The sequence below is a fragment of the Bradysia coprophila genome, unplaced genomic scaffold (assembly GCF_014529535.1).
Source record: "Bradysia coprophila strain Holo2 unplaced genomic scaffold, BU_Bcop_v1 contig_36, whole genome shotgun sequence".
Classification (NCBI taxonomy): domain Eukaryota; kingdom Metazoa; phylum Arthropoda; class Insecta; order Diptera; family Sciaridae; genus Bradysia; species Bradysia coprophila.
This window is the reverse complement of record NW_023503618.1, coordinates 45,607-71,429: the sequence shown is the minus strand read 5'-3', so window position 1 is coordinate 71,429 and position 25,823 is coordinate 45,607. Positions and strand designations below refer to the sequence as shown.

The following is a 25,823-nucleotide window of genomic DNA, read 5'->3' as shown; positions in this document are numbered from 1 at the left end:
ACATCCGCGAGATGGTTTTCGTTTCGAAAATTTATGTTTCGAATGCCGACCATATACTTGACACTGTGAATATACTTGCAATTATGTACTGGATCGCAACGCGAGCACAAAATGAATATATCGGCTAGCCATTGCATTTCGGTCTTATGATTTATGTGAAATAAAGTAGCCAAACTCGGCACAGAGAATCATACAGAGATAATACGCTGCCACTCACTACTTTTGTGAATAAAGTACTTGTTACAAGGAGAGTGGATGTGTGAACGTTATGAACGGTACATACGTGATAAATAGCGTCCACTTGGGGTAGAACAGTGAGCTGTATCAAAATGTAAAGCACATTTTTTTTCTCGCAAATATTATGTTGTTAGCAAGGGGAGATTTTTCTACTGGATATAATTCGGTGGAATTTACATTTACAATTTTTCAGAAATGCATAAACTGTAGGAGCTTGAAACATTTACGAATCAAATTATTCTGTTCGACAGTAACGATACACATTTATTTTTGTGCATAACTTATTTATGTGGATTGAATTAATCCCTCGGTTAAATATCTTTTTCCAGTCTGTATGATGTAGACGCAAATCTCCCTTTAAAAAAATTTAATGCTCGGCAATGATAATTAAAAATAGGCCGTTTCTCATCGCACGCGCGTGCAAATAGCTAGCATTTTATGGATTAGCATAATATTGTCAAATAGTCGGGTGCGACTTGTCCTTTCGCTCATATTGAATGTGAAAAGCGATTTTATGGTTGATTATCGTAGGTGGGTCGGCCACGAACTCTAATCGCAATGTTGTCAAGCTGGGATCGGCCTGGTCTGGGCCAGGGAGCCGCCGTTAGCTAAAACTTCTTTCGGCTCTATAAAATTGAATTTTGATCCGAATTGAGTGGGAAAAAAATCCTGTGTTCCTTGAACCCTTCTGCATACGAGAAAAGTATAAGTGATTGAAAAAGTATGCAGGTGGCGCTGTAATTCAAGATGGCGCCCATCAATACAAAAAAGTGTGCAAATCTGGAAAATTAATATTTTTTATTTTTAACATAAAATAGAATTCGGAATATTTTCGCCCATGGAACCAATTAAAAAATATTTCATTTTATATTTTCTAATAAATTTTCAAAAATCAAAATTTCATAGAGCGAGAAGAAGTGTTAGGCACCGTCGGCTCCCTAGACCAAACAGGCCGATCCCAGCTTGCCAACATCGCGATTCGAGTTACTGGTCGATCCATATACTATAATCAACCATAAAATCGCTTTTCACATTCAATATGAGCGAAACGGTTTTTTTGGACAACTCGCACCCGCCTAAAACTTTGTTGTTCAGAAGTTGTTTAGAAAAAAGTCCAGGCCTTTGCCTTGACTTAAAAAACAGAAAAGTGGTCAATAGTACCTCGTGTTATATTTAGTAGATATCAATTACAGCTATAATCTTCGTTAGTTACATTATGAAAAAGGGAGCAAAAGCTCCATTTTCTACATTTTGTGAAAGGCAGCATAAAATCATTGTATAACATTTTGCAAAAAGGATTTTGAAAAAAACCTTTTGATCCCTTTCACAAAAGGTACCGCAAGAAGCTTACCGTTTGCGAAAAGTGAGGCATATGAGCTAATGCTGCCTGACAAAGTGTAAAAAATGAACCATGTGTTACATTTAGTAAAATGGCGTCACATTTTCTGAAATGAAGGATAATCATTTATGTGCGAATAGTCGGTACGATACTACTTGCACACGCGGGTGAAATTCGCAAAAAAATTTCAGTAGCTTTAGCTCTTTATGTAGTAGTTGCAGTTTATATATTTTAAATGCACGGTAAATTGCACTTTACATCGCTGCTTGTTACAGGGAAAATACACTTACTTCCCCTTTGGGTCGGGCTGTAACACCCCACTTATCAAATACACAACTTGGAACCTCGCCCTCGGAAGTAATATACTAATATCACATACGCGCGGTGTTCGGATGTCAAAATTACTTAACTAGAAGAATAATTCAAAAATTACACTTCGAGTCTATGTTGTTGTCTCGTTTTCGCTTATGTGATAAAATAGAGTACACACTTGTCACTATCAGTCCCGGCAAGCCTCGACTTCTTCGTGACAAGTGTGTAATATATATTAAGAAAATCAAAGCCTGTCAATGTTGATATGCTCAATGCCACTAACTTATAAATTGTAGATAAGACTGCAATCAACTTACTTAGAAGCAACTTCGCAGAGCGCTACCTTGAATTTTATATATTATACAAACGAATTCGTCAAACAAACACAATGCAATTATACGATGATTATTTTCTCAGACATAATTGGAAACAAAATTGTAATTATAGCTTCTGCACTCAAACGGACTACACTATATAACCATTAACAGAAGAGAGAAAAAATAAAATAAAAACGAAACGAAACATTCAAACGAACATAGAACAAAAATCAATGAATTCTCATCGGAAAAAATACACACACGAAATGTAATGAACAGAATTGGTTTTTAGTTGCGTGATAATTTATGATGTCGTGGTTTGGGCTTAACAAGAATTTTATGCTTTGTCATTGAGCATTAACAGATATTTGTCAAGACAAAGAGAGGCGTTTTATCAAAGAAATTTGTTGAATTTTGAAGGAAATATCGAACGCTAGAGGTTTCTCTCCCAAGAAAAGAGTGATTTCAAAACCGCCCTATCACAGGCATGCTTTACAAACACTTACTTATGTCTGATAGCCGCCTGTATGACGATAAAAAGACTTTAAAAGATGTTATTCCAAGTAAGTCTAGATGGGGGGTGGAGTATTAAGACATCCTCAACCTGTAATTTAGGTCATACCGAGATGATTTTCAGTTGTTGTGGAACAAACTACTTATAAGATTTTGTTTGAATCCGTTGAAAATAATTAGAACTCGGTTATTCCCTTGGCTGTCAGGATTTCTGTTATAAAGAAAGATGACTTGATTTCGTTGAATGAGTTAAAGCATGCAATACAAACAATCCTAAGCGGTAGCTCTTATCACTAAAGTCTCCAAACTTAACACTTGTCAATTAAGTGTTCATGCTAGTAGCAGCGCTACTGAGCATCAGCCCGGCAAGTTGAAGATTGTGGGTTCGGTCCCCACCCGTGAACTAAAATTTTTCTTTTCAAATTTAATTCCATTCCAATATACGGTTTACGATTTCTGAACAAAATTCAACGTATGTGAAATTATGCGCGAGTTGCAAGTTTTATTCATCAGCAAATAGCAGAGAAATAATAAGCGGCGCTTTTCGGCTGGGATATAATGCAATTGTCGACCGTGTGTTTTTACATGCAATTTTGATGTATTTGTTCCATGAAAACCAAAATGTCATTCGATATGCGCATTCCCCAGCCGTCGACGCGGTATCATTTCTCTGCTCTGAACATGAATCAAAATATTCAAAAAAATCATCCACGTATATGCGTCAGCTTACTAAAATTTACAAGCCTTGATCAACTTGTAATTTTTCAGCAATTTCCTTCCATTTTATCTACTTTGCCATCGTTTCGATCTGCTCCACCGATATATCTAACCCATTTCTTAGCTTTTTTAAATAAACCTGTTCCGAACGGCTATCATCATGGTTATTGATACTTTAACAATAAATGACAGGCTCTGACAATTGCGGTCTTATATAGCAAAAAGTATGTTCAAAAAATGACGTAAAAGTTTCGAAATCAATTTCTTAAGACTTAACACCCATATGAGTAACAGATTTGATAGTAAAAGTGCTGCCATTCTTGCCGTCTGTTTTTTTAAAATAAATTTATTCATTCATCATTCCTTAGACTATGCCGCGCCGTGCGGAATACAATGTATAACATATTTAGGGCAAAATTTACAAAAAACGACAACTGTCAACAATCTCAGGACTCCCCTAACGTAATTAGTTTTTCAATCTGTCCAATATCTGCTCAATGTCGGCAGATATTGGGTCTGATTGAAAAACTAATTGCCTTACCGAACTTCTGAGATCATACGCTACAGATTGGCTGTTTGTTTGAAGAAAGTCCGTCGAGGTAAAATTTAATTGTTTTTCTGTTGACAGTTGTGATTTATGCGATTTATACTCGATATACTCGAACACATACTCAAGACGTGGAATACCCTTATTAAATCAGACTTACATTTCCCGAATTCAGAAATATTTTGGCCGAAAAATCAGTGCATTTCATTTATTGTATTGTAAATTCATTCGAATTCAATTTGAAATTCCCAAAATGCCGGTATTGGAGTTGCCACGTCAGCAATTCAAACGGGTGATCGTAAATATTTCACAAAAATACCAAATTAAGTGAAAATATAATTAAATAAAAATTTGCAATGCCAGAAAGTTTGAAGTTGCATCGCATTATAATACATGGTTTGTGCACAACGCCAGATCGGAATATTATTAATATTAAAATGTGCATCCTGAAGTTTGAATTCAATTAGAAGAAAAAACTGTTCTAATAGACCAAATAAACAGACAGGTGATTCCTTTGGCTGTTCAATTAAAATAAGTTATACTTTTCCATTGAATAATAAATAAATTACTATTGTCAGATAAGGGACTGGCACCAGACAGATACACACTCACAAAATGCTTTAGTATATTAGATCTGTGCGCACAGAGGAATAAATAATAAAATTAAAACGAAAAATTGAACGAAGAAATACAATTTCGAGAAATCGAGAATTAGTTGCACCTGACTGCATATTTATACGAAAATTTCTATTTAAAATCAATTTCATGCTTTTTTCAGATGCATAACTTGGAAGATATAGATTGTAAAATCGCTCTCTGTACAACAGCGCAGAAATTAGGTATAAATAAAATAAAAAAAATGAAATAAAAAGAAAAGAAAAATAGTGAAACGAGTGAGGTATAATATAATAATACTCGACGAATAATAAATGTAAAGCAAAAGTATCGCTGCTCTTGATAGTAATGATGTTTTGCATGTCTGTTTCTGTGCAACTTATATACATATCACAGACGTAAATTTGAGTTTGATATTATTCATTAAATTTATTATTTGCTATTGTGGTTGTTTGTTTTCAACCATAAAAACTGGTTATAATTCAACATTAAAACTTTTTTTTCTATTTCACTTTTCGCTGCTCTAGTTGATTTATAATGAAGAGGTGTCATGCGCTAAATATTTTTAGTTTTTGATTAGACGACGAGAGAGCTTCAAACTTCGGTTAATTTATATTTTTCCATTTTTTTTAATTCTCAATATGTGGTCTCGGATTTCAGCTCTTTTCTGTGTTACACTTTTGATTTTTTTTTGTTTGCTTCTTGACGAAGCGACAGTGTAGTACGGCTTGTACTTTCAAATGCAAAAAAAGTAAAATTTGATCGCCAAAACAAAAACAAAAAATGAAAGTTGTAACAAGCAGTGTAATTTCTCAGATCGGATTTGGTTTTTCTGCCGAGTAAATGGAATTCGAAGTTTCAAGCAAGATGTGAGCTTTCCGATTTCCCTTTTTGTGGGTTAAGATTGGATTTACATATTTTCAGTATAAAGTGTGAAACACATCAAAAAACGAGTTTGTAGCTGGTCGGGTATATATTTCTATCGAACGTAAAAGTTACACATAGGAACGCGAAAGAGACCTAATTGTCAAGTTTGACAGAAGAACAAATAGTTATTTACATAATAAGGGATAAAGTAGAGTTTTCGTGTGAATTTTGTTGATTCGCGGCGATGCCGAAGTCATAAAACACACGAAAACGAAACTTTTTAACTTTTATCCAGAGTTATTTCTTTTCCCTAGGTGTGTAATAAGCCACTTTCGACCCTAGGGAAAACAAATTAGAATTAGGTCTCTTTCTCTTTTTGCTAGATATTGTAGTAGGGTAGTGCAGCACTACTAGTGCTTGCGTAGAATATGGCAAATTTTATCACATGTAGTTGCACATATTTCCTTTGTTGTACTGTGAAGTTTGGCAGAAGAGTAAAAGAAAAATTGAATTAGGTCTCCTTCGCGTCACTGTCTGTAGCTGGATTACGAGTCAAAAACACACATGTTTGCCGAGCCAGCCACATCAATAGAGTCACAATTTCCAGAGAAAGGATATTTACATGGCGTTGCTCGTATATATCAATTCTCTGAGTGAAAGAGGTAAGCCGTCAACAAAACATCCAAAATGGCAGCTAGATTGGTGACCGGGAAAAATCCGGATGACACAAAATCCAGAAGCCATTTTGGATGTTTTGTTGATGGCTTACCACTCAGTGTACTCAGAGAATAAAAACATGTAGCCTCAAAATATTGATTTTCTGCCGGAATTCTAAGGATTTTTTTCAACGCATAAGCATCGCCATTCAAAAAGGAAACGTGGAATCAATTTTGGGCACAATTCCACCATCGAAAGATTTGAAGGAGGTGTTTTATCTTTAAACATTGTAAAAATAGCAGATGTGGCAGATTCTGCTAAGCAGAACGAATTCAGAGCATTAGAAAAAAAAAGGATTTTTTCGAGGTCGCGTGATTAAAATTAGCCCCACAGACAACAGAAAAAGTGGTCGGTGTAGATAATCTACCCCATTAGCATTAAATGTTATTTAAATGAAGTGTTGGAGCTCACATAAATTGACAAATCAAAACCATAACCTCGACTGGTCCAAAAAATTCTGTTAAAAATTGACAAACTCACCTCTTCCTCATTGCTAGCTGTATTCACCGAATCCATGCTCTGTGACAAGACCAATGCATTATTTGCCATTGGCGTCATTTGACCCATTGAATTGTCCATTATATTCGCTGTGGCGACAGGACCGTTTGTCGTATTTGTTGATATCGTCGATGTGGATATAACAGCTGGAGCAGCACTGGTATTATTCAATAATAAATTTTGCGTATGATGGTGATTGTTCAATGACAAATTGTGATTATTAATAGCGTTTGCTGTGTCCGAATTGATAAAATGCGGCAATATCGATATAATCTGTGATGATGCCGGAAACTGTGATGTTGCACACAGTCGTTTCGGTGATAAAACTTGAGGGGCACTCGCTGGCGTTATAGGCAGCGCTGGCCTGCGTTTAATTGCAGTCGACGAAATGGTGATGGATTTTTTGGTATCGTTGATGAACCGAACACCATGTGCCGATTCTAGAATGAGATAATTAGAAATTGTTACACTATTGTTGGGTGGATATATCTACGATAAATAAATAAATAAGCAATTCGAATGCTAGCCCTCATAAAAGAAAATGCACGGCAACTGAAAAATTTTAGAAAATCGATTGTTACTTCTGACGAGAAGAGCAAACCTGTGTGACCTGGTGCCCGGTAACAATAATGGATTTACCTACAGTATTTACGATGCTACAATTTTCTGGGAGAGCAGGCAATAAAACAAAAAAATTTCTTTCTTTTTTGAGAATGTATGGAACGCACGCTTTTGTCTAATGTCTCTCCCCCAGAAGCGTGGGTACTTTAATAATGTACCCTTATACAATCACTCTGCGGATCAGCTGATACAGGTGAAGTAAAAAAAGCTTAGCAAACTTATGAATTTACTTCTGTACGCTCATTCCTTCACCGTACATCATGAAAAAAAACACATTAACCAGAGGTAACCGTTACTATGAATCATTTCAACGCTAAATAGTATAAAGAACCTTATTCGAAAAGCAATGAAAATCGCAAATTTCACGCAATTTTGACAAATTCATCGATAATGTAGGCCGACCGAAGCAAGTTTTTATGACTTCATAAATTTATATTTTGTAACGTGTTATGGAGAGAGCCGGTAAAATGAATTGACTGAGAAAAATGGAATCGAACCGAAATTTTATTCGACATTCAACTGGTGATCACTTAACGAATAACACCAATCATCTGAGTTGTGTGATCCGCACAGGTCAACACATAATTGATAAGGTTAACTACATTTTATTGTTCTTTTTAAAATAACAATAATAATGCAATCTAGCCTTCTATACAATTTTCTGCCATGTCGAGAGAGTGACTAGTATGTTTTCACATTCGCATATCAAATTTATTTTTATTTTTTTCGTTCCATGATTGAGATTGCTGATTACATTTTACTCTGTGTAATATTTATAATATATTTCAGCGTAAAATAACGAATCGTATTTTTATTGTAACAAAATATAATTACGGGTTTTGATGGAGAACATGCAAATAATTAATTAGCACCAGGCACTTGCATGAAAATTTGATACTGAAATTTAGTCGACTGGACGAGTAGATATTATTTCGTTAGAACTAAAAACCAATTACCTTGGATGCTGCGAAAGTAATTCATTACATACAGGTAATAACTTTAAGTGCAACTCGAAAAATCACTCGTGTGCTCTTGAGCGGAAATCTTCGGTGACTATCTTTTCAACAAGTGTTGACGATATTCCTAGTTCTCAGAAACGGCTCAGCGGTTGCGCCTGAAACATGTGCCGTTGGATAGTACATGCCTACCCTAACTCAGCTATGAAAAGAACCGAGATGGAAGTTGACATGTTTATTTAAAATTCGTTTAACCCCACCGTGTGTATTCCATCTCTTGAATACTGAGAATTGTGTTCCTAAGCATGAACTATCTTTCGCGCAATTTTGGTTCTTGTCCGAAGCTAAACCCTTGTACCCTCATAAGTGAACTAACTAAGTCACATAAGTGTGAAAGAGACAGATATATCTTAACGGCCAATGTGTGAAAGAATCAGAAAAATCACATTGCTTGGAATCATCCACGAAACGACCGCTCAAGTTGCTTAAAAAAAACAAGACTGACTTTGCGAGTATCACAAAGATGTTTCAGAATTAAGAATTGAGTAGTAGACTGGTTTATTGCCTGCCCCATGCAAAAGTTGATTATAACAAAGGAGTTCACGTAAAATGAACCGAAGAGAATCCATCTTGTAATGGATCATTTTCGCAGGAGACAAACTGCTATGTAATGGTCAACTTTCGCATGAGGGCGGGCAAGAAACAAATACACGCTTGAAGAATGCTGAATGATTGTCATTATTTGTATACACAATATTTTGGAAAGGGTTCCAACTGGAAAACAGAGTGGTTTAATAGTTATTTGTTAACCAAGAGGAGAATTTCCTATTTATCCCCGAGGTGAACACAACGTTTTTCATGTTTGCGTTTTGCAAAAAATCTGCATTTTTGGCCACTTTGAAGAAAATAAAATAAATAGCCCAATATGGCCGAGCCCACAATTATAGGGGGAAAAATGATTATTTTCTCACCTAAAATGGCGTCTCTCAAAATGACAAGAAACGCCATTTTCACAACGCTTCATAGTGGACAAAATAAGCATTTTCGTATTGGCAAAAAATATGTTTCAATGTTAGATATATCGAGCTAGAGACGAGCGAGATGTACGATTTTCTGGCAGGGGTTATTTTTGTGTCGGGTTTGCAAGTTATCATTTCGATGCTGTTCACGTCTGGAAATCGTAACCCTGCTATCCTGACAGATTTCACATGAAAAGGGTTTCTTTCAGGCCATGTTGACAGTAGGGGTGGTCAATTTTGTGGGATCGGAAATGGACCCCTCCAGAAAAAATTCGAGTAGCGCAGAGGTACCAAAAAGCCACTTACAAACTTCTTTCTTTTTCATCTCCAGGTGGCGAAAAATCAAATTTTTTTCCTATTCTATTCTTATTAAAAATTTTGCTGGCCCGAGTTTTTGTGAGCCATCAAGTTTCGCCGAGGACCGATTTTCCACAATTTTCAACATGAAAAAATCTTTTTGACCAAATTATTTGGAAACTTGTCTTGCGATAGCTCATTTGAAAGGTATTTCTATAGCGGATGCAGAAATAGAAACATTCGGCGAAACTTGATGACCCAAGAAAACTCGGCTAGCAAACTTTTTCAATTTTTTTCTTTTTTATATGTTAGAGTAGACCTCATAGAAGGATAAAATGCTGATTTAAGGTTTAAAAAAATGTACAACCTGGTCGTGGTCTTGGTGGCCTTTAGAATAGGAAAAAGTCGGTTACTTGAAAATTTTCAAATTTTGATTTTTGATTTTACTGTAGGGGTTCATTTCAGATCCCACAAAATCGACCACCCCTAGTCGACAGTGACAAAGAGATCACCAACATCTATGAAGTAGGTCATACCTTTTCGCATATACAGATCTAGTGAATCATAAATGAAATGAAATTGTTGTTTTATGTGACGAGAAACCAATTCGATTTTTATGTTTTTATATTTCGAATTTTCCTACATTTCTTCATTACCAACAATTTTTAGACCCGTACGAAGTACTGGGGTCTTATAGGTTTACGCATACGTTTGTAACACGTCGAATTGGACTCCCTGAGTAAGGGGAAACCTATTGTTGTTGTCTAGAGATGCCAAATCAGTGAAAAAAAAAGTCCGTCTGTCCGTCTGTCTGCACGATAACTTGAGTAAAACGCATCCGATTTTGAAAATTCTTTTTTTTCCAGTTTGGTAATGTCAAAAGACAGGCTAAGTTCGGAGATGAGTGATTTTGGATCGACCCCTCTCGAGCTGTGGCCCAATAAGTGCTTTACGGTTTTTCGAAGATATCTCCGGACATTCAAACGTTACACTTGTAACTGATACGTCAAATAAAAGGACACTTTTTTGAATGAAGATATTTTACCGCCGAAGTGAACGCAGCAAACATTCATTCCAGTACTTATAGTAGCGGAGTGTCACAGTTGTGTCGAAATATTTTCTGTGTTTTTGTTGCGACAAAACAAAAAAAAAACTTTTTGTTTTTGCATCGAGTCAAAAGTGTTTAGTGTTCAAATATGCCTTGGCGACCTAAAGAGACTATGCCCGAATACAATGGAAAGCATAAGAGGTGAGTTTCTTTGAATTTTTTCGGTGAATTTTTGTGATAAAATTTTCCATACATTTTCGGGAAACTGTCTTGTCATTTCCCAATGACGGGCCTTAACATGGAAATAATTTGTTATGTGTGTGGGGTGTTTCAGGCATTCCATATATGGACATCTATATATATATATCTATATTCACCTATATTGAGCTACATACAGGCATATAGAGCTATATAATAGCATATTCCTCTGTGAAATGTTTATTTATAGTGAAATATAGGTAAATAAAGCGGTATATAGCTGTTTAAATAGGAATTTATGAAAGTTGACTTCGTACGGGGCTAATATAGACAGCCTCCGGCAATTTATTTGTATATGATAACATGGCAAAGAGTGTATAATGCAAGTGATTTTAAAGCGCGAATATCTTTTCAGTAGAGACTGAAGTAAAAGAAATGAAGAGTTTCACAGTAAAGTCTTTTGATACAAATAGGTGTTTCGTACGGGTCGGCGTTAGCTATGTTTTTTTTGGAAAATTAAGGAAAATATGGACAAATCAAGGAAAATGTTGGAAAATTCAAGAAAATATGGTAACATATTTCCCTAAAAATAGTCTCTGCTGTGGAGTCAAAGTTCTCCTGAAAGCATAGAAAGCCACAAATGAAAGAACATTATTCGACGTGTCATTATTCGCGCGAACCAGTGCTGTGAAAATAAGCGAAAATAGGCATTGATTGGGAACTGTTGCGCTTATATCTGCTAATGTTACTTATTCATTAAGACAGCCGATGGGACTTGGTTTTGCCATATCTAGTGCAATCTATTTAGGCCATTTAAAGCATCAACATGTGCGATAAAAACCATTTAATACTATTTAATAAATAGCAACCATTTTCGTATAGTTGTTCAGTTCACCCACATCTGACTAGTTTTAATAATCTCCTAATCGAAAAAAAACATCTCCTACCATACAAATCGCGCAGATTCTAATTAATCAAACGAAGATTATAAATCGAAACTATGCTGAGAAAAGCAACCGAAACAGAAATAGTAAATGGAGCAATATTACAAGTCGAAATTCTAAGATGCAATAATGTAACATCAGATAAAATGTCTTGGCTGATTTATAATTCAGTTTAGTTTAGACTCAACTGTACTATTTCGCATCTTTTTATTAATTTTTTTTTTCTTCTTCGTCAGTTTCATTATAAATAATGTTTTCCTTTCAGCATATATTCAGCCGAGGAAAACTCAACATGCACATAATGTGTTCACTTGATATTTATATCAATTTTAATTACATTAATTAGAAGTTTCAATTAGAAAACCTCACGCAACCGAACATCAAATTTTATACTTAAATAAATTTATTTATCTATCACGATAAATGGATAAAAATGTATGTTTGTTGTAACATATAACTATATATGCGTATGTGATGATATGTGGTATGTGCGGTATGTATGGAACATGGAACAAACTCCCATGTTAGATTACTCTTCCTCTAATAGTTTGTTATGTTTGAAATATATTGCTTCTGGATGTGTTATTTATGGGAATTGGATAAACTTTTACCTTGGGGTTTTTTCTTCTTTCCCTTTTACTTATTTCTATTTCATTGTAAGATATTGACTTCGCTCTTTTTATATGGCATTTAATTTCTGCTTAATACGCTCGAAAATTATGTGAGGTGAGTGCAGACACTTGAGTGTTATTATTATGGTTTTGTTTCACAAGTCCATTATACAGAACTATTGAACATATGACGCCTGTGTCCTCTGCTATTCTTCAGCGAATTTCAGACTACTGGTGGTCGTTAACAGCAAAATCTGTTTATGTTAAAAGTACTGAAGTAAAAGATTTTCAGCCAAAATGTCAAATGCTATTGACAGGGTTGAGAACATTCATTCAGCGATGTTTTCTGACTACTGGCTGTCGTTAACAGCAAAATCCATTTTGTTAAAAGTAATGAAGTAAAAGATTTTCAGTCAAATAGACTCAAGTCGACTCAAATTCAAGTTTTAGCAGATGCATCGTTTTCATTTTCAAAATAATTTTCTAATTCAAAATGCTTAATGCAGGGGAAAACAGGGTAAAATTAATTTAACTGAGCTCGTTGGATGAGTTGTCAAAATTTGTGTGTAAAAATGGGAAAAAACCAGTTAATTCAAACTTCACAATTTATTTGGTTACTCAATAGGTTTTACGTGTTACGGCATGTTTCATTTTCATTTACATTGCCTAATCACGTAAAGCATTGTACTTACGAGGTTCCAAGTTGTTATTTGACAAGTGGGGAATACAGCCCTCCCCTTCGGGTCGGGCTGTAACACCCCACTTATCAAATACACAACTTGGAACCTCGGAAGTAACATACTATTACTAAATGTCTACTGATGTTACAACGCCAAGAACCTGACCGACTAATTAAGCAAAATTTTCGAATCCATATACGCACGAACCTGATAATGAATACCGTAACTGCAAATTATTAGATCTCACTTTCTTGAATAAAAATTTTCCGCGTACGATTAATAGCCCATATTCGATTCAATTCATCAGCGACACCCTGAAGTACACTTCATTTCCTATATGACAGACAAACTTCATTAGCACTAATCGAGAATGCGATTATACGACAAGAATTAATTGATTAATGTATTCGACAGGCTGACCGCTATACATTCGTAATAAAAATTCAAATTAGTCGCAATAAAACGAATTCAATTTACTGAAAAGATATCCCATTAGTTTAAAATTATATATCGCAACACCGAGTCTTTTATAACCCAGTCCCTTTTTCATTATCCAGCCATCATAATGTATATACGTATATTCTGTTGACCTCTTCAGCTTATCGATGAAAACGTTTTTTTTCCTCTCTTCAGGCATTAACACTGAATGTAATACAAACAGGGGTGTAACTTAGAACAATTTTTATTGTCGCTCTTAGTAAATTTTTGATTTTTGTACCAGCCCTGTTGAATGTCGTTCAAAATGATCGACTCGTTTTTTAATTTTCTGAATGTTTATAGTTTTCGGCAAAAACGATTTTCTGTTAATAGTAACTTTTAATTGTCTAAAATCGATGGTATTTTACGACAATTTTTATGGTAAAGTGGTACACCCATGGTAATACACGTCAGTGTTGTTTTATATATACACTTTTGCAACTTTACCATTGATATCAAAGTCAATGCTTCCTTCAGTATTAGGTTACCCTTTCCGTTTGTATGATTTTTTTGTTGTTGTTGTACCTATTCACGCTGTGTGTGTTCTATATAGATAGAAACAACAAACCATATAAAATATACCGTATGGTTGAAGTAAACACATCCGCCACCCTTATTTTCCGCTCAACCTTTTTCGCTATTGATTATTTTTGTCTTTTACTTTAAACGTGGGCCCCGGAGAGAATACACAAAAATTGAAGGTGTAAAACGACATATGGAAACGCATTGTATATAAATGGTAGAGGCAAAGGTAAAGTGTATACCTTGCTGTGTGTATTACTACACACGGTTATATGAAACATTAACAATTTTTTTTTATGCCTGGTATATAATCAGTTTATGTTCGAATACATATCTATGTAATATTCTTCCAGAGCATGCTGTTTATAAGCGGAATACATGTAGCAAGTCATATGTGCTCACCATATTATTATTATTGTATGTATGACCAAAGGGAACGAAAAGTGAAATGAACTAATAATGATTTCGGGAGCAATGTCTCTCTGTTGTGGCTGTTATACACAGCAGGTGCGTTTATATTTTATTAATACACGAATGATATTCTGTGTTAAAATCCCTGATGTTTGGCTGGTGACGCTTGTATCATTTATACACATGATTAGATGTACTGTTAATAACCTACCGTTACAAAATGTTATACTCAGGAATATGATGAGAGAGAAAATAAGAGAAAAAGAAGAAGAAGTAAAAAAAAACCGAAAATTATTTAAACAGCTGAAATTATAATTGGTACATACGAACGGAACGAACGTTGATTATAAAACTATTTCAATTTTTTGGGAATGGAAAAAAACATGCAGTTATTTTAGATCGGGATAAAATGATCGAGTCGTGTACATTACGCATAGATCAAAGATGTTATACTGTGGCCACGACGTTGAATACCTTTATTTACAGGCTATTGACACGATTGTTCGAAGAAAAGAAAGTTACATGGTAAGTGAATTTTATTGATTTTTTTCCCTCGGCAGCGGGGAGAGTTGTTGGTGCTAGAAACTAAAATTATATGAAAGTGAAAGTTCTCGATATGGGGTATGTGCAAACTAAAGCTCAAATGTAATAGATTGTTTGATTAATTCTAATACATTTGTAGTCAGGGCCAAAATGTCTCGAAAGCGCCTTTAGGTGGCTATATATACAGCTCATTTGTAAAGAGGCCAAAAATTTAAAATTTGCATTCGAAAATCCAAAAAGCAAGAATTGACAGTATGACCAGTAGGAGCTTGTTTTAGTACATTTCGTCATAAAATTACTGATGTCAGCGCTTTACTATTTTTTCAATCAACCTCGCTGCTTTGACATTTCATGGTTATTTACCAGAGTGAAGTTATTTCTACACTGTACAGGCTAACGGCGGCTTCCACATTTCCTATGGCAATATACGTAAAACGTTTCAGATTCGCCTTCTTATTTATAATTTTATCCATTCATTTCTAACTAATATGTCGAATAGTTAAAATGGGGTAGAGCATGTCGCTGCATTCACAGGGCCTATTTCTGTCAAATTTCATAGCAAGCTTTGGAAAATTTTAGCAAATCAATTTTAAAAAGCCCAGGGAACGCAGGTAATGCTCCACGACATTTTACCTATTCGATAAATTCTATAAATAATAATAACCTATTCGATAGATTGGTTCGTTCTGAGACGAATAAAATGTCCTCAAACAGTGGTAAGCCAATCTTTCAGGGTTCCGATCATAAATTTTGCAGTGCAATTTCTTGGAATGTTACACGATGAATGAATGGCCCCTAACGATCTCGTTTTGTATGTAATTTAAAAAATGTCGGTTTATGGCCTGTTAAAGATCAGCTAAATTTAGTTTTGTAACTGTAGATACACATAGCAGCGCGAAAGAGACCTAATTCATTTTTTTTGTTCTACTGTCAAAATTGTCAGAAGAGAACAAAAGAAAGATTTGAATTCGATGTCCGTCGCATCACTATGTTTAGCTGACGTAACTCTAGTTACAGTTAGATGTATTGAAATTTCAGGATGAATTTGCTTAGCCTGTTTTCAGCTGATCCCCACAAACAATCAAAACTATTTATACGGTTTTGCCGCTACCACGCCCGTGCGTGTAGCAGCTTAAACCAATTAGGCAAGTAAACAGTTTCAATTGTTGTGTGGATCAGCTAAAAACAGCTGAAGCTAATTCATACTAAAATTTCAATGTCTCTGACTGTACAGTGTACTAGGCACACACTAATTTTTCTAAACTTGACAGATGAAAAAAAAAGAAAAATTTGGATTAGGTCTCATCGCGTCGCTATGTGCAGCTACAATAAGTCGTAATCTTTGATCTGTCGACTGTATGACGCTAATTTTGCGGAGTAATCCTGTGTAATATACGTATAATGCCACTAATTGCATTCAACTCCCGGTCGCCGTTCTCTCCATACAAATACATTAAAATTTTATATTATCAGAACGTGTCATGCATTTTACGATAAATCTAACTTTAATAAACGTGAGTTAATATTCGTGTGCCTGATATATACAATACACATGTAGGATACGTGCAAATAATAATTCATTTACGAAATTAATTGGAGGAAGAAGTATATACCTTTTGCATTTGTTTCCGATTCCAAACACTAGGTCAATAAAATACATAATCCGGACAATGCATACAACTCATACTTTGAACTTCTATCTTTTATGATAAGTTATCTGAATTTCTAGTAAAAAAAATATAATCCTGTGACCGATCTTAGCGCCAGATCTCTTTATATTTATGACGGATGATGATGAGTCACTCGTTTCAAAATTAATTTTTATTTATAGCCGACTCAAACGCGATCAATTAGATAATTTATTTATTGATTTTTTGTTGTTTATTTGAAATAAATTATATTTTGCACTTTTTAACAATAATCCCTCATTATAATGCCTAGTTGGTTGGATATGTTAAAAACGTAATTATTTAACAAATTGATACTGTTTTGCATAATCACACATTTCTCATACGTCGTGTTTTTTTTTCTTCTTCTTCTGTTGTTGTTGTCGTTGCTGTTGTATGTATATATATATGCCTTGAAGTAATTTGTTATTAAATAATATATGAGTCAACACAGAGATAAAAAGAATTATTTTTAGTCCCGTACAAAATCTAGAGATTAGTGCGCCGTTCGCAATTCACAAAAAGAAACTTTCTGTCTATGTTAAGTAAACTGTATAAATTCTCAAGTATAAATTCAGCTTCGGACGTTCGTGCAAACTACGAAACTGAGAAACATGTAATGATTCGATTCTTATTTTCTGTTTCTTCAACCCACAAACATTATCCACATAAAATGTGTTGGCCTCAAATTACTAGATTTATTAAATTCCGTGCACACACTGGACTGTTTAAGATCACGAAATACACTAGATTATGAGGTGGGGGCTTTGACAGCTGTTTCATACACATATTTAGACTGTTATGACGGAAATTTTTTTCAAAAAGGAAATCGATTTGAACAAAAGATTTTCTCCTTTATTTGACACTTCAGGCAAGGTTAAGTTGAAGGAGAAGAAATGATTTTGTGTATGATTTTTGACAGCTCCTGCAAGTTCTTCGTTTTCTTCAAAACATTTCCCAGTCGTAGTCTATATGTAACATCATAGCCTTTAGTAGAATCTAGTAGATTTCCTGGACGCAAACTTTCTATGTGAATATTTATATAGAAATCTAGTACTTCATACTGCAAAAGTGGATGTACTTGTGAAATTTGTTGGAATGGAGAAACATTTCTATCGTAAATTTAATTGCACTAGGTAAACAAATCATCCTAGGTTTACTGGGTCGTACGGGGCTAATCACAGTAAAGTGCTGCGATCTCCGCTGGCGTTTTTTTTCGCTCAATTTTTAACAACATTTATGTAGATACAGCTAAAGGAATCTGTTGTTACACAGTGTGTATATGGATCGCTCATAGCAATGGTTATAATGAAGAATTAATTAGGTAAAATTGGTTTCCCATACAATTTATGTTTTTTATTTCTATTTTTTAATGTATCGACCACATTTGAAGAAAACATTTATTAAACATCTACTGGTAACTGCTGGTAACTGGTACATCGATTTTTGAATAGAATTTTTTGTGTCTACTAACTATTGAATTAATTTTTAATTCGTCGATGTAACCACAAATATGCGCAACTAGAATACTGCTGTAAATATAATATGTCTGCCGCAACAATCTTATGATTGATTCCATAGGCTCAACAACATTGTTACGAGGGACGGATAAACTAAAAAAACCTTTATCATCCAAAAAACAAATCCATCGAAAATTTTGGAAAACTAGCAAGGACTGTCGCACAACAAGACTAAATGGACTGAATCATATGGGAGTAAATGAACTAAACCATAAGGGCATTGGACTAAATCACATAGGACTAAATGGTATAGTCACCTTCCGTGATAAAAATCCTTAAAAATCCAGCAAAAACGGTGGATCTTAAAAATTTGTCAGAAGATCATTGGAAATTCTCAGAGAAAATCATTTTTCAACGAGATTTACAAATATTGTACTGTAAGTAAGGAAGACCTAGAAATTGTTCTAATAAAACAAAATTTATGAAAAATAAGGCAACCTCGATAAATTAATGAACTTAATCAGTCGATCGTTAATTTGTATAGATCTCGAAATGCCTTGAAGGCACTTACTTCCCTAGCCATCTCCATTACATCAAGCAATCTTCATTTGAAATTTATTAACAAAAAAAAAATTAATTCAATATGCATCATCAATACGTAAAATGCCAACATTTGATTAAGCTGATGAAGCTCAATTGATTACATGAGCTATGAGAACATTACGAACATTAGGAACGTTGGTATGTAATTTATAAAACTATTAATTTATCGAACTCATTGAATAATAATATATCCAACCATATACAATACACACAAGACGTAGATCTATCTATCTATCTACACACACACAAGAGATGGTTTTTTTTTTTAAATAATAAAACATTATGATACAATGAAGCACACCGAAATGCGACGTCACATTGTAAAAAAAAGTAACATGTTCAGCACTTTATAGACCATTTTCATATTGATTCGATATAAATTTTGAATTGAGAATTTAACAATATATGGCGATATCCATACCGTTCCAAATGCCGACTTTGCGTGTTTGACATTTTAAAAAATATAGAAAAGAGTGACAGTTCGTTCAGACAATAGGAAAGAGATTTTCATCGTTTAAATAAAGTGCCTAGCTGAACGGCGCTGAGTCCTTTATTGTCAACCAAATTTATATCGAGATTTTCGTCAGTTTTTCTACCAACTTGTGTAAAGTGTAAACATGTAAACATGTAATACTTAACGTTACGCTCGAGCGAAGCGTAATTTTAATACATATTTTCTTCATATTTACTTCAAATAGAAGAAATGCAGAAAGCTAATAAACCTTCTGTCATTTCTTCGCTTCACTGCAAGGTGAATGCTAGGCTTTCCTTTGCTCTAATTCGTGGAACCTGTCATATACAGAAAAAGGTGGATCTATGGTTAATAATATCGGAATAACGTTCAATTATAAACAACGTTTTGTGTGTGTTTCGTCTTCACATTAAACAATTGGAATAAAATAAATTTTATTTTTCGCTATTTCATATATGAGGCTCATTCAAGCGACATCGAATCCGGAAACATTCATTATCCCGTACGTTTCAATAGTTTTTTGTTCAATTATTTCTTTAATTGTTTATTGAAAATGCATGATTAAACATTGAACAACAACCAAAATTAAAATCGGAACAATATAAAGGCAGAGAGGAAAAAAATTGTTTTTTTTCCACAAAGTTAGAATGCCAAATTGCCAATAGCTATAATTGAAAATGGAACACAGAGTGTAATTAAAATATATTTTGTTTTTTTAAATAATTACATTTTTGATTGTTTGCTTGTTTGCTTGTTTTTTTAAATTACAAAGAGGGTATTTGTGGCACTTTGACGAAACTGGAAGCTATCGCAGAAACTGTAACTTTTCGCTGTAGTTAGTCACTGATGTTCCATAACTGTAGGTTTCTGTAGATTTGAGAGGCAAACGCTCATAAATGTTACACATTTTCCGAAAACATGTACCCAACCCTGGGCATTTTTTTTTTACATTAAACGATTAAAAACCACCTTTGGAAAATACTAAATGGATGTACCCTTCAGGAAAACGATATCTCTACACTGAACCATTCAATAATGACAGCATACTCCCGGAGTGATTCTTACTTGTATGGAAAATTTTTTTTTGTCGATATTTGGAAATTACATACCATACAAAATATTGTGTTGGTATATGGAACAATTTTTTGTATGGACGCGATTTTTTAAAAAAAATTTTAGTGGTCACGAAAAATCACCGAAGTTTGTATGGCCTACTATGGGGGAAAAAATTTTCCATACAAACTTCGACGATTTTTCGTGACCACTAGAAATTTTTTTAAAAAATCGCGTCCATAGAGAAAAATGTTCCATATACCAACACAATATTTTGTATGGTATGTAATTTTCAAATATCGACAAAAAAAAAAATCCATACAAGTAAGAATCACGACTGGAGATGGACGAAATTCTACAACTAATCTCTATTGTAGAAAAGGGTAAGTCGAGTAATATACTCAGAAATTGACTGTTCTGTATTGAAATAATGGAGGTCATTCGGAAACAACCAATGGTAAAATCAATCGAATTCAATTTTTCATTTATTCTCCAAAATGTCAATGCTTGCGGCAAGATTATATTGAAATATTTTGCAAATTGTCGGTTAAGTCAGCCGCATAATTAATAATTTGTGGATCAGATTTATTGCAGCAGTTATGCAATATATTATGTCCCACACCATTTTGTCTGGTTAAAGTTCTGTTCTATAATGAAATTGAAATAATTTAATGAGACAAATTGACTGCGAAATATTTTTTGTGCCTTACGATCATAATTCGACGTTTTTCGTCACTGCACCTTACGATCGAAAAATTAAATTTTTCAGTACTTCTCAGAGAGTAACTTTCACTCGAGTGAGTGAGTGAGGCGTCAATGGGTATGGCGAGAAGTAAGCTACAAAACTCCGGGTTAGAGCTTCCTGCTACTAACTTTCCCAACCGCCCAGAGCCCTTCAAAAATGTTGGTTTTTCCGAGGTTTTTCACTTGTTGTGGCGGCTGGGTGGGTCGAACTTTGTTGGTCAATAATATTCAGCTCATCGACCTTCATAAACGCACACAATTTGACATTATTCATATCTCGCATGTTGGAGTAATTGATAAAAAACGATTTTCGCGACCACTTCGGACAAAAATTTTCTAAGGGCCATGTCAGCCCAACAAAAAAATTTCGGGAAAAAAGTTGTTCCACGATATTTTCAGAATTGAACGACGATTAATTTGAGCCATAGCTCGTTTGGATCGCTGTCGGCTTGAATACCGACTGTTCGAAGTTTTGGCGAATTGACTCTTAAGGCACAGCAGAATTTTTCATCACTCGTAACGGAATAGTATATTTAGTTACGAGTGATTAAAAGTTGAATTTTTCGGTACTAGTCGTAAGCTTGTCCTAACGTGGCGGAGCCGAGTAGGACAAGCTTACGACGTGTACCAAAAAATTCAACTTTTCATCACGAGTCACAAACGATGATTTTTGTGCTCGAAAACTGAAATGAGACGAAGCCATAATACCATTAACATAGAAATCACTCTACAGCCATTTCAACAATAAAGCATGCACACTTGATCGCGACCGGAAAAATATATATGAAAATCCATTTTCGGCCGGAGAGAGCGTCCGAGAAAGTACTTTCTTGGCCGCAAATACCTCTCTCTGAGAAGTACAGAAAAATTGAACTTTTCGATCGTAGAATACGTGTCGAAATCCGTCGAATTTCAGTCTTCAAACACAAAAAATACTATTTTACTCACAAAAAACCGCCGGATTAAATTATGCTAACAAGTAAAATTTCATGACTCTTATAACATAAAAAAAAACTCGGAATGATGTAAAAAAAAAACATTCGGTGCAACCGAGAGAAGAAAAGCACTGAATAACTGCAATTTCACATAAAGAGAGAGAATATTTTTATTCCTCGTTCAAACTCATTTTTTCATTTTTTTTTTTATGATGGAATTATGACATTGAATAATATCATTGTAATGAAGCACAATTCAAAATCTAACAGGTAGTAGAACAGGCTATCAATCTTAAAGGCAATTGGTTAGCTAGAGGATGAAAATTTGGGTTGGAGTGCAATCGCAAATAATCCACTTCCTTGTTAATTTCATTTCATTACGATAGGTGAGGACAGCTCCATAAATATGCATGCAGTGTCAGTGGTATATCTTCAAACCAGAACAGCTGAAAAAGCATATCGTCCATCCGAAAAAAAAGTAATTTTACCAGTTCGAAATGTAACGAAAGTAATTCCCGAAGAAATTATCCCCATTTTAATCTCGTAAAAGAATCGGTAATGTTAATATCTAACAGATTTAATACTAGGTAAACATTTCATATTGGGTACGGATGGGGCTAAAAATATTTACTACAAATACTCCTATTCTTAATGAATATTTATATCGGGGGTATAGTTTGCAACTTTGATAATAATTTTATGAAATGGTAACAATAAAATTATGATTTATGTAATTTATGTAAATGCACAACATTGTAGCCATTTTCTTTTTTGACATAAACTCGACATTATTGTAATCATGACAGAATCATGAGCCCGAAAAAAAATCGGAAAAAACTTTAAATTTCCCAGAATTTATTCGCTCGAAATTTTAAACTAAATTTAATTCTAAAGGAGAGATGAGAGCTGGAAAAATATCCCCATCGACAAATTTATATGACATCAATGGAAATTCGCAGCAGCAGCAGCAGAGAGGGGAATGAATATTTTTCATATTTTAAAGATTTTTCATCAGTAAAACGTGCGCTGAAACATTTTCGTAATTAATCATTTGACACACTGCGCTGTTATCATATCGCCATGCGAACAATATTTTATATACCAGCGAAAAAAAACGAACATCTAGAAATGAGGATTTAAGTATAGCAGAAATAAAAATCGTGATGTAAGAGGATACGGTGTGTTTACATTTCTATATTACGAGCGTACGGATATGAAAAAAAAAGTTGATAAATGAAATTGGACAGTTTTTTACTTCGTTCAAACATTAACCTTATTTTCATGAGTAATGGGAAGTGTTTAATTCGTTACACGTATAGCCAACACACAAAATAAAGTATATGACAAGGGGTGCCGCACTTCTCGCATTTAGAACATTTAATCCCATACGATTTAGTACATACAATAAGTTCTTATCAGGTCCTGATTTTGAGAATTTTGATTCCAAAAAACTCCACCAAGTTCCGAAAAAAATCCTGATTTTTTTTTCTGGAGCTTTGAGAATTAAGTATGGTCTCTACACTGAACAAAAAGTACTCCGTGGGAGAGCCGTAAGGCGCGAGCTGTAAACAAAGCAAAAATTGAAAAAAATTCTTAGACACTTTCTTTTGGACGGTCTTAGATATATCAAAATCAGAGTCTGAATATGTGCAAAAACGGTGAACTTCATTTGTCAAAACATTCGCTTCAAAAAAGCTTTTCTCGCTCTCACTCTATATTTAATTGGAACTCTCCATACAATTCCTTTATAGTATCATTCCAGCCGAAATGCATTGTTAACATTACTTCTAGACTTCGTATCTAAGGGAGAAATGATGGAAAATGTGTACGAGGATGCTTGTTCTACCGATCCCTTGAGCGAGAAATTTCTGGAACAATTGTCATTACACTCGGAACAGAAATAGTAGACTACGTCCTTGTTTGGTCCTTTTTATTTTGTCAAGTGTGAGGTTTGAAGGGATACTACAATCGAACCAGGGAAGTTATAAAACAATTACGTAGGTAAATCAGATGAGTTTTAACCTCCATATCAACGATATACATCAACGTATTTTACTCATTACTCAACAACACAGGCGAGAGAATAGTCATTGTCTTCTCTCCGCTGGAGCTTAGAAAGCCTTTTTGTTGTGAGACACGTTGTGGTTACCTCGGAAAAAGTTGAAAATTGCAAATTCTCGGATGACTTGCGGCCATAGCGTAGCGACGACACCAAACAACACCCTCGAAATGCAATTTCAAACTTTTTCCATCTGTGAATAAATACCAATCTTAAAGCCTCCGAAATTTACTTCGATTTCAGTTCAGGGATTTTGTTCATCTTGGTACGTAGCATTACTAATCAAGGATATACGGACAATTGAAAATCGGTTGAGAATTATCCTTGTAAAGGTGACCGAACTCGGGTAAAAATTTTGAATTTACAATGGTACGAAAACATAGTAGATTCCACCTACACTAGTCCAGATTCACCTACACAAAAAAGTGGTTAAAAATGACACTGCTCGAGAGGTTTAATATCAAAAAGGTTTTCAAAAAAAAACATCAAAAAAGACTATGTACCTACGATGTCTGACTAATTACATCACGAATTAGATGAATAATAGAGTGGTTTGTATAGAAGACCACTAGATTAGCATTGATGAAGAAAGAATTTTAATATTCCCTCGGTTAGTTGGATTTATATTCTTTCGTAACTTTTAAAGTCGTACGCTGGCTGTTAATATTGCTGCTGCTGGTAAAGAAATATAATTTTTTGTTGCTGTTACACACAACAGTACACTTGAAGTAGAACAAAAAATAAAAACGTTAACAAAAATTCAACTAACTATTATATATCTATCCAAAGTAACAGTGGTTCGACTGAAGTTAACTTAACGAAAAAAAAATGTGTATCATGTGTACGTAACTTTTGTATGGTGGTACAAGGTCCCACCTTTTAAATGGGTCAGGTGCCTTGATTGATTGATTTTTTCAATAGATTTGTGAACGTTGAAACTCTTTGAAATTTTCTATTTTATAGGTCTTTTTATCCAGCTGAAAGTATGTAACTCGAGTGAATTATGTCACTCGCTTCGCTCGTAATTTTCGCACTCGTTAGAATGCTTTCATACAAACAATTACGAAGAAACAGGCAAAAATTTTTTTCTAAATAAATCGTAGTTTAGTACTAGAGTATTTTCCATAAATAAACTTAACATCGGGAATTTCACTGCTCGTAGAATAAAGAAAAACAATTAGAATTCCGTTGGGAATTACTCGAGTTTTTGTGTTACCAAGGAATGAACAAAAATTGCCTAACATTTGCGAGTGGTTTGCAGACTTAAGAATCTGACTATCAGTCCAGTGAATAAGGCTCCACTACTTGGGTAGGTCAAGCCTCTTCAACAGATTAGATTTTTTAAATTTTCATATATCATAATAGTAAAGGGACCGCAAACCGTGAGTTTTATTTGTTACATTCGCTCTCTATTCGTCCCGCATACATAAGTGTAGCGACTCATAAAAAAAAGTAGTTTATCTCTAATTGTAAAAAAACTTGACGTGTTAATTACGGCCATCGATTGGCTCTGGCCCCAAAATTCACACATTCAAAAAATAACTTCCATGTCGTCACATTCGTTCCGTTCCTCCCATATACATAGAAAAAGCGACCATGGCCTATTTTCCAAAAATTAAATTCCAGACAATTTCTTAAAACCGAAAATTCCTGTTTTTTTTAAATGACATTTTTAGCTCAAAAACATAAGAAATCAACTAAAATGGCTACAACGACAGCGAAAGTACTTCGTTCTTTTGTTATTTTAAAGAAACAGACGAAACTTGACTGGAAAATAAGGGAATTTCGAGAATTTAATTCCCCTAAAATAGGTTCTGTGCGCGA

General features: G+C 34.4%; 1 protein-coding gene across 1 annotated transcript in view; it reads right to left on the bottom strand.

The window, feature by feature from the left end:
* Window positions 1–25,823, bottom strand: part of LOC119081886 (protein couch potato) — a 100,632-nt gene that overhangs the window by 73,169 nt on the left and 1,640 nt on the right. The window contains exon 2 of the mRNA XM_037191116.1: window positions 6,662–7,119. Within this exon, the coding sequence (XP_037047011.1) occupies window positions 6,662–6,760 (99 nt within the window). The 5' untranslated portion in view covers window positions 6,761–7,119. The remainder of the gene's footprint in view (window positions 1–6,661; window positions 7,120–25,823) is intronic.